This window comes from Esox lucius, chromosome 9, assembly GCF_011004845.1.
Source record: "Esox lucius isolate fEsoLuc1 chromosome 9, fEsoLuc1.pri, whole genome shotgun sequence".
Classification (NCBI taxonomy): domain Eukaryota; kingdom Metazoa; phylum Chordata; class Actinopteri; order Esociformes; family Esocidae; genus Esox; species Esox lucius.
In genome coordinates, this window is record NC_047577.1 from 19001237 (window position 1) to 19020241 (window position 19005).

General features: G+C 41.3%; 2 protein-coding genes across 2 annotated transcripts; one reads left to right on the top strand and one right to left on the bottom strand.

Moving 5' to 3' along the window:
- Nucleotides 1-421: 421 nt before the first annotated feature.
- On the bottom strand, nt 422-11778 carry commd1 (copper metabolism (Murr1) domain containing 1). The gene is made up of 3 exons (XM_010889284.4): nt 11551-11778; nt 10747-11034; nt 422-3349 (listed from the first exon to the last, which is right to left on the bottom strand). The coding sequence occupies exons 1-3, from the start codon at nt 11719-11721 to the stop codon at nt 3242-3244; spliced, it is 567 nt and encodes a 188-aa protein (XP_010887586.1). The 5' UTR covers nt 11722-11778; the 3' UTR covers nt 422-3241.
- A 3763-nt stretch (nt 11779-15541) lies between these two features.
- Nucleotides 15542-17833, top strand: LOC105021534. Its single transcript, XM_010889285.3, has 2 exons — nt 15542-15606; nt 16130-17833. Exon 2 carries the CDS (start codon nt 16142-16144, stop codon nt 16868-16870), a length of 729 nt encoding a protein of 242 aa, XP_010887587.2. The 5' UTR covers nt 15542-15606; nt 16130-16141; the 3' UTR covers nt 16871-17833.
- The last annotated feature ends 1172 nt before the right edge of the window (nt 17834-19005 follow it).

Here is a 19005-nt window from a genome sequence, read left to right on the forward strand (position 1 = left end):
AGTAACACTAACGAGTCACATGACACTGGGAAGGGAAAAGGCTAATTGGGCCCAATTTGGAAATTTTCACTTAGTGGTGTACTCACTTTTGTTGCCAGCAGTTTAGACATTAATGGCTGTGTGTTGAGTTATTTTGAGGGGACAGCAAATTTACCCTGTTATACAAGCTGTACACTCACTACTTTACATTGTTTCAGTGTCATTTCTTCAGTGTTGTCACATAAAAAGATGTGAGGGGTGTATTCACTTTTGTGAGATTCTGTATGTGAATATATCCAATAGAAACTCAGTGTGACAAACAGAAACTCAGTGTGCAACTAAAACATTTTCTTATCGTCAGAATGAAAACACTGTTTTCACATGTTGGTTGCAACACTCAGAGGATTACTTTGATGGCAAGGGGATCAATAAACCAAACAACTTCAGGGCACACTTGACTTTATTGATGCAATAACATGGCCAATATACTACAGCTCAGGGATGTTTTTATGCACAACACAGGGATTAAATAACATTAAACAGGTGCATTATTTACTTGGGACAAAAAAAGGCCACTCAATATGCAGTTTTGTCACAAAACAACACCACAGTTGTCTCAGGTTTGGATGGATAAAACTTATCCAACCGCAGAAATGTCCACCAGAGCTGTTGCCTGGGAATATAATGGTCATTTCTTTCCGTAAGCCTCCAACATAAGAGAATTTGTCAGTATGTCCAACAGGCCTCACAAGTGCAGACCACAAATAACCATGCCAACTCAGTTTAAGAAACTGTGGGACTGTCTGAGGCTAACCACCTGGACAGCTGATTAAACTCTCTTTTTTATTTTTTTACCCTGCTTTCACCCCAACTTTAGCAACTCTCTGTGAACTAGGGACAAAAAATGTTGAGATAAAGTACATATCAACTCCACACAACCTCTTTGAATATGCAGCTTGTGTTTAGGTTTAAGTTTTTTTTACCCCTTTATAGAATATTGTAAGCAACAATATTTAGGTGAAAAACAAATGGATAAGTTTCCTGAAAAACAATGAGAAACTGCCAATGCCTTGGTTGCATGAGGACACACCTCTCAACTAACATTTTCAGTACGCAAAGTCTGTTTGTGCAAGTTCAACACAGAACATTGGATTACATATTTTGCTGTATAAAAGGTGATCAAGTTAACATTACAGAATTCTGTACAGCTAATACAATTCCTTCCAGATACTCATGGTTGAAATGTTTACCTTGGTGACAGATGACTGCCAGGTGCTGAATAAATGTGTCATCTATCGCAATGGGCAAAAGCACAAAAAAAACTCCAATAAGAAGAAAAAAATGTTTGTTGAACTTCATATTTTTTTTTATTGTTACTAAAAAACAATTAACAAGGTGGTTCAAATCCCTAACTCTGATTGCCTGAGACTGTGGTATTAGACTATTACTGCAGGTATAACAGGACATTTTACAGCTCTAATTAACCCACTTTTTACTGCTCTAATTGCGTTGGTAACCAGTTTTTAATATCAAAAAGTAACCTTGGGAATTAATGGTATTTTATCAATACACCACAACAAAACATGGTGTCAAGGCAAACTACCTCATAATCTACCCTAATATATAGTGTTGGATCTTTGATTTTAAGGTTTTGCTTCCAGTGGTCTTGAGGCCCATTTTAATTTCAGTGACATTATGAACTACCTAGTACCAGGACATTTTAGCCAAAAACCTGGTTGCCTCAACCAGACGGCTAACACATGGCAACAAGTAAATCTTGACAAAAGCCCCAGCAAGACAAGTCCCTGAACACACATACAAAAATAAATGGTTAACTAACCACACTATCAACTATCTTGCAATAGCTATCTTAGCCTCCAAAATCCTCACACTGTTGAAAACATCCTGGTTGAGCAAACAGAATGATAGAAGCAGAATGGCGTGGTCAGATGTCTATCAGAAGGGCTGTTTTTTTACACGTTGACAAATTATTCACTTTTCCCACCTTATCCAAACCCTTATCAATATGCACACTCTCCATTCTGCCAGCCAGGCAAGCCGAACTCCTCTCCCCTCCTTGTGCAACAGTTACAGTGCCAGTAGGCATGATTCTCACACAGTGCTGCTAGCTACCAAGTCAGGGAACAAGATAAACTACAATCTAGTCATTGAGCAAGAAAATAGCAACAAGGACGAACAAAGATACTGACTTAGGGTTCGTGGAAATCAAACATATCTTATCAAATGTACCTTTTATAATGATTTTTTATGTGGAAGACCAAATGAAACATGAGTTTTGACACTTGCTAGGACTTGTAATGCTCGTAGACTTCAGCTAGATATTTAATTGGGTTGAACTGCATTCTGCAAATTTGAGAAACAGGTGGCAATAACGTGTAATAGTGTCCAGTTTAACTTGAGTGCAAGTTGAAAGTCTGCTTTCCAAAACGTGCCTTTGAGCAGACGACTTTCCCAACTGTTCAGATCATTTTACAGATTTTCCATATGCGACAGATAGGTTTGTCTTTCCTGTAGAACAGACCATCCTGTCAGCTTTGTTGCCATCTACATTGTTTTTTTTTTTTTTTTTTAACTTTTCTCCTCACCAAATTTCCCAGTGCAGGACGTTCAGGCCGGTTCTAGCAGTCGGAAGGTTTCGAAGAGCTGGTGAAGCCCATTCCCCTGGAAGGAAAGTCGATAATAACGTAGCGCATGGAGAGATTTTCTGTTCATTTAAAGCACATCAACTGCGTTGTGCATGCTGACTTATCAGCAAAATACATTGTTTTACTGGGACGACTATCACTGAGTACTGCTTGAATGAAAATAAGCAGGTTTTTGCACCAATCATAAAACAGTTCATTTATTAACGTGCAGTTGTGGTTTAAGGGTCAAGATCTAAATGAGAGAAAGTAAAATTGACAGACAGAGTATGAAGCGGGCTTCCACCATTGTAGATTAGTTATACGTTTAACAGTACTGCATGTTCTGTACATTAAAAGAAGAGTATTCTTCATAGCAACTCTATACTGATGGCACAATATGCCCTTTAAAAATAAATAGGGGTTATTTCAGACTACAGAGAAATACACTAGGTCAGTGTAAACCAGTGTTTACAGTAAATAAGGTCCACATTATCCAATCTGCTTAATGGCAAGATAATGTTTTTTTGTCCAAATTATGGAATTTTGGTAAAAACGGGGAAAACCAGGAAACTGTGGGGGACCTCCTCGCTTTCCGTTTACACACACGCGCTCGGACCCTAGCTGCGATGCACGATTGTGTCGATGCTCTCCTGGATGTCAGCCATCTTCTTCAGCACCTGGTTTACCTTTGCCTCATCAAACTCCAGACAAACAAAGTCTGAGTCCTGGAAAGAAAGACGAGAACAGAGCTGTGAAAGCGCATAAGGGAAGATACAGTGTCAGACACTTCATGAACGACAGGTTGTGGAGACATGGGATCAACTGATGTAATTTATAGTTAATAATAAATAGTTTGGATGTTTGTTCTATAAAGCAAATTTATAAACCCCAAAAAGGTAACAATTGAAAAGAAATCTACATTTCAGATGATTATTCAATGTAGTGCTTTGGATGAAGTAGGCCTGGAGCAACAGGTACACACAGACACAAATAAAGGTTGGCCTAAATATAGCTGCAGTTTGCCAGTGGCGCAGACAGTTTGAGATTTCCCATTTAAAAGGGGTCCCTTGAAACTCTCTCCTTCATTCTCTCTTTCCCTCTGAGGCTTTTTTTTTAAAATTAGCCTCCAATATCTGCAGTTAGAATGTGACCTTTCTAATCAGCATGGCACTGAAGACAGTTGAGATATTTAGAAAAAGGAGGATAAAGACAGACAGAGGAGGTCTTAAAATGTTTCTTCTTAACTATGTCATGTCCTCCAACCCCAGGCCTGTTCACATGTCACTTAGCCCACAATGATTAGGAATAAAGGAACGTTGACCGCAGAACGGCAGTGAAGCGTGGCAAGAACTCAGACTGACAGAATCATTCTAAAAGATATTTGAGCTTTAAAAAAAAAGAACAGCAGTAGTGTACACAGACAATAGGTAGATAGGAGATAGGCCTATCTATTCACTCTATTTCTATAAGATCATTACACACTGCTGAAAAATGCATGAATGTTCTCGGGAGACAACAATGGACCACAAGACCGTGTGTCTGTACCGGTCTATTATTCTGAATATTCCCAGGTGTGGACATCACCACATAATGGTCTTATTCTCTCTCTTAAATTTTTTTTATGTTTCCTGGTAAGTGCACTATTTCATTTCTACCTTCTTTTGTCTGGAAACATAAGCCCTTGCCTTCATTCAGCGGTCATTCAAGTCCATATTTGTGGCTTTAGTGAGTAGGACTTGATCGATGAAATGGGCTACTCAGAGTAATTTCCTCACGTTTTGACTGCATGGATGCAAAAGCCCTCAGCCTCCATGATAATTAGCTTTTATTACACAGCATCAGACAAAACAATCTGAGAACCAACAACAAAACGGGGAAAGATATTAGCATTAGCCTTTACAAAAACAGCTGCATAGCCACTGGCAGTTTAACACTTGCGCTACATGTCTGCCTCCTTCCACTGTTTCTACTCCATCAATAAAGCATAGAAAAAGAAAAAGACAAAGTGACTCTATTAAATTAATTTGCCTTAAAGTGTATGAGGCACTTGTCACCTCAACTCTCAGGGTAAAAAAAAAAAAAAAAAAAAAGGGACACTGACCAAATTTATGAATAACTTCTCTCCTACAACAGCACACGGGAGATTTCAACTAAGTGATGTCTTGTCTTGAAGGTTGTGCTGCTCTGCTGGCCTCGTTCTCAGTGCCAGGGGATTTTCAGACTGGCACAGAACTATCTGAGGCAGGGGAGCTCCAGCAGAGTCATTGTCATGGGTGCAGGCCCAAGACAACGAGGCACGGCACTGTAGCCTCACATGCCTCGTAGATTCCCGATGGGTTTGACCCCACAGGGAAACTGCTCCAAGTACCAGAGGCCTAGGTTAAATAATACATGGGCCGATCCTTATTTGCAACCAACATTGAAGCTATGGGCTGAGGAGAAAATGCACTGAGAAAATAAACATGCTGGAGGACTATTGGCATTCCTTAATGTGGCGTGTATCTTAAAGCTAAACTGTTCACATAAAAAAAAATAACCTCTGCTGCAGGAAACCTTTCTGGTGTCATAAAAAATGAGGTATTTTAAGTTTAAAAAGGCTTTAGAATTGTTTCATTTCCACTATAACATATCAGATCTTAAAACAAACTGCTTCAACCCGTACAAAACAAAAAACATTGAAATGTCCTGTCGCTATCCACATTAAGGGCTTACAGCTACACAGCATACCTGGCACAGTTAATCCTGATAATAGTTGGTTACAACACTTAGTGACAGGCAAATAAAATTGAACACATGGGATCTAAACTGTCACTTCGGAAAGAGCAGGTTATACAGGTTGAGCCCAATACAAAGGTAAGGCCCATCCCATCTGCTTTCATCAAGTAGAACCAACAACAACCAAAAACCACTATGTCAGAATATCGGTTTCACGTTTAATTTGATGAGCGGTGGTGAGTCTTAAGTCATGGCAGCCTATTCCCTAATTAGCACACCAAAGTACTGCACTATACAGGGAATAGAGGGACATTTAGGACACGGGGCTTGAGAGCCTAGCACGTCTCAGTTTGCAACGACTTGACGTGTGGGTGACGTCCTCATGACTGCTCAGCGTTTGCCTTCATTGCCCGGAGTTAATATGTTCAGTCTTCTGTGCAGTGAGAAGAATTTGTCCTGCAGTCTTAACTGTTAACCTACAGGACATTTCAACCAAACTCCTGGAAGGACAGTTACAGGACTGTGTCCTTAAAACAACAACAGGATAGGTAGATAACGGATTATTAACACTCCCCTGCTCGTTTGACAAGGTCCTTTGACCACCCACCCCACAAATAAACAAGCCTAACGCTAATCGCCAACCTCTTGCTATTTAGATGTGAGCAGACAGAGACGACAAACAAACCCTCCCTTTAAACACTTTTGCTCCTCATAGTGATCACATCAACAACAAATCGTTCTGACGGCAGATCACGTAAGTAGATTATTTGATGCAGGGTAATTATGCTTGGGTTGGGTTGCTCTGGGTGAAGTCAACGCCCAAAAAGAGACAAAAGGGTCGTGGCTAGTCTTTTGAATCATGGAACGTTGAAGGGCAGCTTCTCTATAGGCTCCACACCCACCACTGGTCCACCTGGTTGGACAGTGTTCAGCAAGGTGAACAGTTTTAGGTCTACATTAAAAAAGAAATAGCTGCGGTTTTGTTGGACCGAGATTCTGTGGAAACCTCCACGGTTTTAAAACGTCCCAAAACTTTTTGTGCCTACTGAACAGGAGACCTGTGTCTTGCTATATGAAATGTAAAGACCTGAAACCTCCTCCCCGATACAGTACATTAGCCACATATTGCCTGAAGGGCCTGTTTAGTACTCGTCCTGGGTGAACTCAATAGAATCTACTGTGGTTGCCCTGAAAGGAGAGCCCGGTCAGCAGTGTTGGGTGTCACATTTCTCATGAAGGATTGTTTAGCAGTTAATAGATCAATGGATTGGTAAAAGGACAAACCCAATGGACCACTGTGCTCCTGTGGTCTGAGACACAATCTCCGGTGTGTATATACTGCTGCACAATGGCAGAATCCGGTACCGCTGCTATTTTACCAAAAACTCTCTTTCGCCATTGTCTCTTAAAAAAAAGCACGAAAGTGCTGTAAATAGATCCTTTGCGCGACTTTTCCCAAAGCGATAGAATCACTATCTCACTCTTACTGCCCCTGACAAATGCTTCGTTTCCAGGAATATTATATGGTCCAGGAAACTGCCGAACCTGGATGGGAACTTGTTCCCTTTTTTTTTGTGCCACTTTCTAATTCATTTTCACTTGCATGAAAGCTTAATCATTGTCTCTGGCCATGGTTTGTCAATACGGAGGCAAATGATAAAGGATAGCTATAAACAAAATGGCCTCCTTATCAGAAAACCAACTGCAACTCAGAATTAGCTGAGACTTGTGCAAAGTATGTCTTACAGATGAGGCCCAACTAACTTGTCAACTACGCACAGGTAACATTGTTCATTTCGTTATGCAATCTGTGGCAATGATGCAAATGGTTACAAACGGTAGTGAAAGGTTTACCACACATTGTTGTACGGATTATACAGACACACCCATACACACAAATCCTTGGTTAAAATTCTCTCAAATTAGTAATTGCTAGAGCAGGGTTTAATCCTGCACACGGATTAGCCCATGAGCCCTGCAGAGGGAGGTGTAATTGGCCAGGCACGTATGATTTTGGGGGGTTGGAAATCATGTATGTTTGCCTTGGCTAGTGCAATCTAGCAACTCTTTGTGGCGGCAAACATGTCAAGTCCGCTGAGAGGGGATGAAGCACGAATTCAGTGTCACGCAAATGGGGACAAAAACATGGTGAAGGTAAAATAATTAAAAAAAACGTATCTCAAATTAGACAGAGATCACATCTCTCCTCTACCGCCAAATCAATTTGCAGGACTCCACCAAAACCACAATCAGGACTATAACGCCACTCGCAATGACGCAACAACCCTGAAAGCCTGCAACATAGACCGCAGCACTGTTACGAAGCCTGAATGATCAAACATATTTTTTATTCCATATAAAAGCTAAAGCTCCACTGGGAAAAATGGAAATGGAGCAAGACGTAACCCAGTTCATTATTAGCGCACGTTGATTTCAACTAAGACCAGAAGCGCCTCCATTTTAGCTCCACTCCTCAGGTGGTGAGACATTGTTAAATAGAGTAACTGTGAGAATTGTCAATTTAGTGGCTATATGGCGCAAAAATACTTATAGCCTTTTCAAACGCTTGTCCCAAGAGAGTTAACCATTTACTCAATAATCAATAAAGCCAGCACTGAAAAGGCAACAGTCTGAATGGTTCCCGATTTATCTGCAATACATTGTTTTGCAAACTATTCTGACCCCTGACCAATCCTCTAGTATTACTGAATTAAAAATACTACATGGCCATTTGTTCTGTTTGATTATTTTGTTTTAAAACACTGAAACATAAAATAAAATGCTGTAAGGTGAATTTTTTACACTGTACAAAATTATAATAGTAAATGGCATACAAAATAAAAACAGTATAGGACAATTCAAAACGAAAAATGAAATTATCAAGTGTTCTTTTTTTCATGGTAAACTGTTAAATATATACTTGGTGGTTGTCAAAAACTGTGTTGGATAACAAAGCTAGAGTTGGACAGCCTAACAGCAGTGGTTAAACCGGCCATTTCAAGGCAGTTTGCATGGGCAGTAATACAGGTCAGGGATACAGAACAGTGAGGCAGGCCAGGGATACAGAACAGTGAGGCAGGCCAGGGATACAGAACAGTGAGGCAGGCCAGGGATACAGAACAGTGAGGCAGGCCAGGGATACAGAACAGTGAGGCAGGCCAGGGATACAAAACAGTGAGGCAGGCCAGGGATACAAAACAGTGAGGCAGACCAGGGATACAGAACAGTGAGGCAGGCCAGGGATACAGAACAGTGAGGCAGGCCAGGGATACAGAACAGTGAGGCAGGCCAGGGATACAAAACAGTGAGATAGGCCAGGGATACAAAACAGTGAGGCAGACCAGGGATACAGAACAGTGAGGCAGGCCAGGGATACAGAACAGTGAGGCAGGCCAGGGATACAGAACAGTGAGGCAGGCCAGGGATACAAAACAGTGAGGCAGGCCAGGGATACAAAACAGTGAGGCAGGCCAGGGATACAAAACAGTGAGGCAGGCCAGGGATACAAAACAGTGAGGCAGGCCAGGGATACAAAACAGTGAGGCAGGCCAGGGATACAAACCAGTGAGGCAGGCCACTGGGTCAGCCATTTTGGTAACATCCAAATGTGCAGGCGTTCTGAGGTGTTTTCTTAACTGAACGCTATACAGGTGCATCATCACCTAGATTAGAGTATTGCCGGAAACGAAGATACTTGTGTGTTGCTACCAGTAATAAACGGTTTGGTTCCTGAAACTCTCCCTGGCACCCATACCATGAAGAGAAAACAGTGTGGTGTTATCAGTGGAGGCCACATGGTGCTAAAAGGGTGGAAAGGAAGCCCAGCAGTTAGAGCTTTGGGCCAGTAACCAACAGCCTCTTCTTCCAATCCCACGCCAATAATGTAAAATGTATTATACACTTAATCCATTTTGCACCAATAAGTGGCTCGGTAAGAGTGTCTGATAAAATGCCTAAATGTACACTGCAGGGGTTGGTGACAGAGCCTTGTGGCAGAATCGGCAAAACCCCAGAAATGCTACACTTGACATCTACTATTCGATGCTGGCCTTCAGGGAGGGACCGTGATCATTCTTGTGAAGTATTTGTCATATGTAGAAATCAGGTGAAGTGCGGCATCAGATGGAGTGGCGTTTATAATGTTTAATCGTGAAAACAAACACTTTTATTACATCCAGTCTCATTGGAGCCAGCCACTTCTTACTACTACCTACAGTAATAGCCTACAACCAGGTCATAAAATTAACGCTCGTCCAAAAGTGGGTAGATATCGCCATGGGTGTGTAGAATCTATCACCAGCCTGCCATCTTCCCTCCGTGGAAGACATCTACCATACATGATGCCTGAGGAGAGCACGGAACATCATCAAAGATCACAGCCACCCAGGCTATGGTCTAATCACACTGCTGCTGTCTGATAGACGCAACCAGAGCATCAGGGTCAAACACTTCCAAACTAACAGTTTGTTCCCTCAGGCCATAAGTATTCTCAACCAGCAACACTGATGCATGATATTGATCACATGAACATTCCAAATGCTCTGATGTCCTTCTATTTACATTAGAATATTTAATGTACCATTCGTAGGCATATAACACATTATATTTATAGTATAGTATTCAATACTTCTACCCATTTGTTCATATTGCTAGTTTAACATTGTTATGTACATTTTTGCTATACTTTTGCTCTATATATTTCTTAATTCTTACTGCATAGATGTCGTGCGACATGTCACAAGAATTTAATTGTTCTGAATTACTATTTTATTCGGTGCATTTGATAAAAAGATTTTGACTTTGAATGGAAATGCAACGAATCATCTTTCAGCACAACAGCAACCTGAAGCAAACAGCCAAGACAACGCCGGCATGGCTTTGAGACAAGTCTGTGAATGTACTTGAGTGGGCTCAGCCAAAGCCTGGACTTGAACCCCATTGAACATCTGTGGGGAGACCTGAATATCACAGTTCACCGAAATTCCAAATCAAATATTACAGAGCTTGAGGGGATTTGCAAGAATGAGAGAAACTGCCCAATTCCAGGTGGGCAAAGCAGGTAGCGTCATATTCAAGATTTGAAGCTGCAATCCTTGAAAGAGGTGCTTCTACAAACTACTGAATAAAGTGTCTGAATACACAAGTACATGATGTATTTCCCTTTTTTATTATTATTATTTTTTTAAAACATGTTTCTGCTTTGTCATTATAGGGTATTGTGTTTAGATTAATGGCAAAAAAATAAATCCAATTATATGTAACCAATTCCATATGAAGTCTGTAACAAAACAATACGCGGGGAAAGTGAATAGGTCTGAAGCAGTTCCTCAGTAAGTGCATGTAGGTGGTTAACGTGCCCTTTGTTTACAGTCGGTGTGATTGGTGTCGGCCCTTCACCCAGACTCACCTCTCCAGCCCTGCCCAGTTCCAGCTCCACCAAGGCCACAGGGCTGTTGGTGGCCTCCCCTTTGCTGGCCGAGGCCTGGAGGTCCACCCTCCAGGTGAGGCCCTTCAGGCTGGGCTCCCAGCGACTCTGATTCAACAGGCTCTCCCTCACCCGGGCCCGGTGGCCCTTCCAGAAGCGGGACAGAACGGCCGCCTGCTCGGTACTCACACCCCCTGTGCCCCGCTTCCTGGCCTGGGCTGTGAGGAAAGCCTCCAGCTGAGATTGATCCATGTCAGCAGTAGCAACAGACTGGAAAGAGGGGAGGAGGCAAACATGTGATTTAAAGCGGTTAACATTTGTCAGTTGCATTATCTTGGCCAGCACAACAGAAATGCAGACAGTTGATTGTAAGAACAGTTGCATGCACACAAGGATTTCAGGGTAAACTTGACGTTTCACATGTGTTAGGGCTGCCACCTACTGAAAGAGTCTGTAACTATACAGTAAAACCCTGTGTACAAAAATTATTTAGGTGACTAGGTGAAATGTTTATACTTTTGGTAGCAGACCACAACGTAGACTATACAAAAAGACAGAAAATATGTTTTTAAGCATTCATACATAGTTAGACATGTAGTATACTACTATTGTAACGCAACCATATAACAAAACCATATTTGTAACAACATGTAACATGTATTTCTTATGCACGTCAACCCCTCGTACGCAAATTCGGCAAGTACATTTGAGTTTCTTAGAGATCATTCAACAAAACTAATCTGTGAGCTGATTATGTCAAAATGCCAGAAGTTGACAGTACTGTACCTTTAAAAGACCCTTCATCTTTTCGTGGAGCGCATGAAAGTCCTCCGGTGTTAGGTCTGGATAAAGCTCACTTTTTAATAGCTCCTCGGTTATATCATTATTATTATAATATACAATTTGTGCTATGCCATTCAACAATCCGTTTAAAGATTTTGTGTCTACGTCGGCCATTTTTCCGCTTCATATGCCACGTGATTGTGACGCTAGTCACGTGAACGCGAACTCAATTGTTCTTTCACACAGTGCGTCAATCTCCGCCTGGCATACATTTATAGTCGAATAGTTTCTAAAATTAAAAGATAAAAATGTGACTAGTCTGTGGTTATAGGAAAACAAAAAATCACGTTCCCAATACATAGACATTCTAACCAATTTTAAGAACGTTTTCAATTTTTGTTGTAAAATTATACGATTCCTTACTCACCCTTACTGGAAGATGAAATATACTCAAATGAGGATTAGAGATTTTGTAAACATACCGTACAGTAGCAGCGAGTAGCAAATTGTATGTACTTGCAGTGTACGTGTTTCTACATGTGTAGCCACCTTTAAGTGGACACTTGCATTGATTGGTATGAATTTGGCTCAATACTGCATTAATAAACTATATGGCAGTTTAGACAGTTTTTCTGATCCAGAATGAACCCTTTTAAAGGTGCTACACATGGGATTTCTATATATTTTATTTGTGCATGTAATGACAATATATACACCGATCAACCATAACATTATGACCACTGACAGGTTAAGTGAAGAACACTGATAATCTCGTTATCATGGCACCTGTTAGTGGGTGGGATATTTTAGGCAGCAAGTGAACATTCTGTCCTCAAAGTTGATGTGTTAGAAGCAGGAAAAATGGGCAAGCGTAAGGATTTGACAAGGACCAAATTGTGATGCTAGATGACTGGGTCAGAGCATCTCCAAAACGACAGCCCTTGTGGGGTGTTCCTGGTCTGTAGTTGTCAGTACCTATCAAAAGTGGTCCAAGGAAGGAAAAGCGGTGAACCGGTGACAGGGTCATGGGGGCCAAGGCTCATTGATGCACGTGGGGAGTGAAGGCTGGCCCATGTGGTCCGATCCAACAGACAAACTACTGTAGCTCAAATTGCTGAAAAAGGTAATGCTGGTACTGATAGAAAGGTGTCAGAACACACAGTGCATCGCAGTTTCTTGTCTATGGGGCTGCGTAGCCACAGACCAGTCAGGGTGCCCATGCTGACCCCTGTCTACTGCCGAAAGCGCCTACAATGGGCATGTGAGCATCAGAACTGGACCATGGAAGAAGGTGGCCTGGTCTGCTGAATCATGTTTTCTTTTACATCACGTGGATAGCCAGGTGCATGTGCGTCGCTTACCTGGAGAACGCCGGCGGAGGCAGTCTGATGCTTTGGGCAATGTTCTGCTGGGAAACTTTGGGTCCTGCCATTTATGTGGAGGTTACTTTGACATGTAACACCTACCTAAGCATTGTTGCAGACCATGTGCACACTTTCATGGCAACGGAATTCCCTGATGGCATTGGCCTTTTTCAGAAGGATGATGCGCCATGCCACAAAGCAAAAATGGTTCAGGAATGGTTTGAGGAACACAACAACGAGCTCAAGGTGTTGACTTGGCCTCCAAATTCCACAGATCTCAAACCATTTGAGCATCTGTGGGATGTGTTAGACAAACAAGTTTGATCCATGGAGGACCCATCTCGCAGCTTTCAGGACTTAAAGGATCTGCTGCTAACATCTTGGTGCCAAATACCACATCACACCTTCAGAGGTTTGGTGGAGTCCATGCCTCGACAGGTCAGGGCTGTTTTCGCAGGAAAAGGGGGACCTACACAATATTAGGCAGGTGGTCATAATGTTATGGCTGATTGGTGTACATCTAATGTCATATAATGTAAAAGTACCTGCCCATTTTAAATGTGATGCCAGCAACAGGTTTCAAAAGAACTGGGCCAGGGGAATGCTTACCATTGTGTTCCCTCACCTCTTCTTTTAACAATACTCTGTAATTATTTGGGAACTGGGGAGACCAACTGCTGTGGTTTTGAAAATGAAATATATTCCCATTGTTGCTTGATAAAGGATTTCAGCTGCTCAGCAGTTCGGGGGGCATAAAAAAATATGGGACAGGGGCAAAAAAAGACTAGAAGTTGTGTAATGCAAAAGAAACAAACCTGGTGACACATCTCACAAATAATTAAGTTAATTAGCAACAGGTCAGTAACATGATTGGGGATAAAAGAAGTATCCCAGAGAGGATGAGTCTTTCATAACTACAGATATGGAGGTTTCACCACTCTGTGAAAGACTGCACAAGCACATATAGCAACCATTTGAGAAGAAAGTTTCTCAACATAAAATTGCAAAGAGTTTGGGGATGTCATCATCTATGGTACAATAAATAATCAAAAGATTCAGAGAATCCGGAGAAATGTCTGAATGCAAGGGACAAGGCTGAAAACCAATATTGGATGCCCGTGATCTTCAGGCCTTCAGATGGCACTGCGTTCAAAACAGATACGATTCTATAGTGGAAATCACTGAATGGACTCAGGAACATTTCTAAAACCTATTGTCTGAGAACACAGTATGTCGCTGCATCCACAAATGTAAGTTAAAACTCTACCTTGCAAAGAAACCATATTTAAACAAGATCCAGAACCGCTGCTGCCTTTTCTGGGCTCAAGCTCATTGAAGATGGACTGAGGCAAAGTGGGAATCTGTTCTTTGGTCTGCCAAATCAAAACTTTAATTCATTTTTGGAATCATGGACGTTGTGTCCCCCGGACTAAAGGGGAGATGGACCATCTGGCTTGTTATCAGCCCACAGTTCAAAAGCCAGCGTGCATGATGGTATGGGGGTGCACATGGCATGGGTGACTTGCACATCTGTGAAGGCACCATTAATGCTGAATAACATATACAGATTTTGGAGTAACATATGCTGCCATCCAGACAATGTATTTTTCAGGGAAGGCCTAACTTATTTCAGCAAAGACAAAGTCAAACCACATTCTGCACGTATTACAACAGCATGGCTCCATAGTAATATAGTCCGGGTGCTAAACTGGCCTGTCTGCAGTCCAGACCTGTCACCCATTGAAAACATTTTCCGCATTATGAAACGAAATATATGACAAATGAGACCCAGAACTGTTGAGCATCTGAAATCCTATAACAAGCAAGAATGGGAATACATTTCACTTTCAAAACTACAGCAGTTGGTCTCCTCAGTTCCCAAACACTTTTTAAAAGATGTGATGTATTTTTAAAAGATGTGATGCAACATTGGTAAACTTGCCTCTGTCCCAACTTTTTTGTAATGTGTTGCAAAACAATAAAATTTCTCAGTTTCAACATTAGATAAGTTGTCTTTGTACTATTTTCAATTAAATATAGAGATCAATGATTTGCACCTTACTGCATTCTGTATTTATTTTCATTTTATGCAGCGTCCCAGTTTTTTGGTAGTAATGTGGTATAATCTCACTCTGACACCCTTTTACCTGTGTCTTAATGAGGGCATTTTTGTATAGGTCAAGATCACGGATCCTTGCACTAATGTAACAATTATTCACTTTTCTTTCATTACCAGAAAGTGTTCTCTATTCTTATCCTTGTGTCAAGATATTCTAGTGACTACTGAACATGAATGATCTTGTGTGTTCCCAGCAACCACTTTCTGTTAGTCATGTATTCTGATTAATGTATGGGAGACAGACATTCCTTCCTCTTAAACGGGTGAGGGATGAAAGCCATAAGTCTATTGTCTTAGGAAGAGAATCAAAATCAGAATGTGTTTTTTGTTGCCAAGTAAATTTTCACCACAAACAAGGAATTTGTTCTGGCTGTTGGTGCAACAATCAATACAAAAGGAATAAGGGAACAGTGGACTGACAGGGTCTAAAGAATGCAGAAAATAATCTACAGACTTTCAGTTTCCTTTCCTCCTCCTTCCTCAGGGGAGGAACTGTTAAACAGTTATAACAGCAGAATAACAGCAGTTATAGCCACAGAAATAAAGCAGCATCATAAAAACTACTTCATAAATAAGGTAAAGACAAAGTCTGTGTGTGTGTGTTTGTGTGTATGTGTGTATATTTGGTAAATAAAATGATCTGCCAATAACATCAATAACCAAAACAGAATATTGTTTAATGATTGAATAGCAACAGAGGTTTACAACTTAACCACACTAAGCTGAATACGTTTAGTAATGGTTAAAATAAGGTTGGAATGTGTTACAACAGGTTAGAATGTGTTACAACAGGTTAGAATGAGGTTAGAACATGTTAATTAACAGATAGAATAGGTCAGAATAAGCACAGAGTACGAGGACAGTAGAGTGATTGGGTCAGTATAAACAGGTTAGAATGAGGTTAGAACATGTTAATTAACAGATAGAATAGGTCAGAATAAGCACAGAGTACGAGGACAGTAGAGTGATTGGGTCAGTATACTATTGTGTGGCATGGCTGGGGCAAGATCAGGAAAAAACCTAATCAAAGACAATGGGGACTGCCTTTACTTTACTTTTGCTTTATGCTTCTTTCCTAATTTCCCTCCTTCCTCTTCAGGTGTAGCAAACAATGGCTATTATTGAAACATTCAATGAAATGGGACAGCTCACATCGTCTGGATTCGGCATTCCTCGGCCCAGGCATGGCCTTCATCTGCTCTATTGGTTTTCTCATGACTTCATCACATTTGACAACAATGGTAACCTTGTGGCATTGCACAAACCCGAAAGTCAGGCATTCGGCTTCCATCAGTTCAAGAACCGAACCGAGTTTGGCGAAAACAGATACAAACTTCTCCCGAACCAGAACTTCCCCTACTATGGGGTAGGCAACCTGAATATCCAGGGGGCAGAAACACTACCGAATTACGTTAAGCAGAACTATTGTAGATACAGTGATAAGAGCAACATGGACCGTATCATCATCAGTCTTCCCTCTGGCTCCGTGGTGGATGAAGTCTATGTGACCCAACACGATGACATGAAGACATTTGATCGTGAGAAAACATACCGGATTAGTAAGGGTTTGGTCAAAATGATTCGTGATATGAAGCTGGCGGAGCTGCTACAGCAAACCGGGTACTTGGATTCCATGCAGGTGACGCTACGGACTACGGTAAATAGCTCAGAGAGAAGTAATAGGGTCGCTGCTGCGAGTCTCCAGCCGGAACCAGTGACAGAGCATGTGATTCACATGCCAGACGAATCAACGGCTCTGAGCGACCTGTCTGACAGTCGCCCCAAAAGAGGAATCTCCAATCATCCCCGGCCGGCGAGGAAATGCTGTGTCATTCTATGACAATGCTGTGCCAAGGATAGTTAGGTCAGATTCCAGCAGCACTGGTTTACCAGCATAACTATCGGGGGTGCAGGGAGTGCAGTCACACCAGGGCCTGTGTGACTGGCCTCTATCATAAAACAATTTTGTATTTCTATTCTATTCTGTTATCACAGTCAGGCTTCAGCTGGTAGGGGGCCTGTAAGAACAGCCTGCAAGCCAATTCTGTAACCAACAGGACACTGTACAGCTTCTACCCCCAAGGCGATATAATTTCTATTGACTACCCTGCTATCATCATTCATAGCCTTTCCTCTATTTACACACTAGACTCCACCCATACACTTTACACTTACTTGCACCTGTTGAGATAAATAATGTTTAAATAATGCTAAATTGTATGCTGCAGCCGGGTTAGGAAAATATGATTGAATACAATAACTATCAAGGTTAAAAACTCCATCATGCTGTTGTAATTCTCACACCTTGTCTTTTTGAGGAATGGGTCAAGACAGCCTTTTGTCTCACACTCACCCTGACTTTTCACTTGTCTTTTCAAGAGAGATAGCATTAAAACCCAACAATCAACATGCAAAAGAAACCGCCTCCTATACAGCAGGAAGAGACCTTCTGTCTCCAACCCCCTGATGTTCTAGACTAGGTTAGGACAATAGAATGTTAATTCCTGTAACCTTGTAAAGATTTCCCATCTGTATGCAAGAATCTGTTGATCTGTAACCGAAAATGACCCCAAGGGGGCAGAGTTTAGAGCATGTCCTTCCTCCTTGGACAGCGAAGAAACCAACGAGATTCGTCCAACATGTCACCATGCCAACGAAGAGCCAGTAAGGATGGTTTTTACTCACGAGAGTGAAAATTAACTGCCCCAGGGGCTATAGGAATAAAGCCGGTAGAGAGCCGGAGATCTGCGCCAATAGATGTGGAGACTTAAGGGTTAAAACAACTATTTACAGGCCCGCTGCAGCGTAGTTCATGTATTTTGACTTATCATTTTTATTAATAAATCTTTGTGTTAAATCTTCATTTGGACCAAAGCCTCTTCTTCTTCAGAGATTCTGATACACGTAAATTCTCTACACACCCATGCAAGAGACTGCCCACATGTTTTCACACTCAAATGTACACTATAGTTCAAAAGTTTTGGGTCGCTTAGAAATGTACATGTTTTCCATGATAACATACATAAAATGAGTTTGAATAGGAAATATAGCAAAATTAATATGGAATATAGTCGTTGACAAGGTTAGAAATTATACTTTTTAATTTAAATAATAATTATGTCCTTCAAACTTTGCTTTCGTCAAATAATCCTCCATTTGCAGCAATTACAGCCTTGCAGACCTTTGCCATTCTAGTTGTCAATTGGTTGAAGTAATCTGAAGAGATTTCACCCCATGTTTCCTGAAGTAGCTCCCACAAGTTGGATTGGCTTGATTTTCCAGATGTTTAAGCTGCTCCCACAACAGTTCAACAGGGTTGAGATCCGGTGCTGGCCACTCCATTATAGACAGAATACCAGCTGACTGCTTCTTCCCTAAGTAGTTCTTGCAGAGTCAGTGTGCACAATGTTGTACGAGATCTTCAGTATCTCTTGCAAATTTTCGCATGGAATAGCCTTTATTTCTCAGAACAAGAATAGACTGATGAGTTACAGAAGAAAGTTATTTGTTTCTGGCCATTTGGAGCCAGTTTTATTGCTTCTTTAATCAGCATAACAGTTTTCAGCTGTGCTAATATAATATCAGAAGGGTTTTCTAATGATCAATTAGCCTTTTAAAATTATATATATATTTTTTACCTTTATTTAATCAGGTAGGCCAACTGAGAACAGATTCTCATTCGCAATGTCGACCTGGCCAAAACAAAGCGCAGATGTGCAGGAAAACATAGAATTACACATAGAGTACACAGTATACAAAAGAAGGTTTGATTGAGGTACAAATGCAGTACAGAGTCTATACACAGTTAGTGCAAAAGTGATAAGGCAATACCACGAGTACAAATGCCTTGAAAGTCTAGCTAAAATTGTAAAGTGCAGTAGAGGGAATTATACAGTTTGTGCAAAGTGATGAGTATTTTGTGAGGTAGGTCGGTTAGTGGGCAAAGGTGGAGTGGCAAAGGCAATAAATAGCATA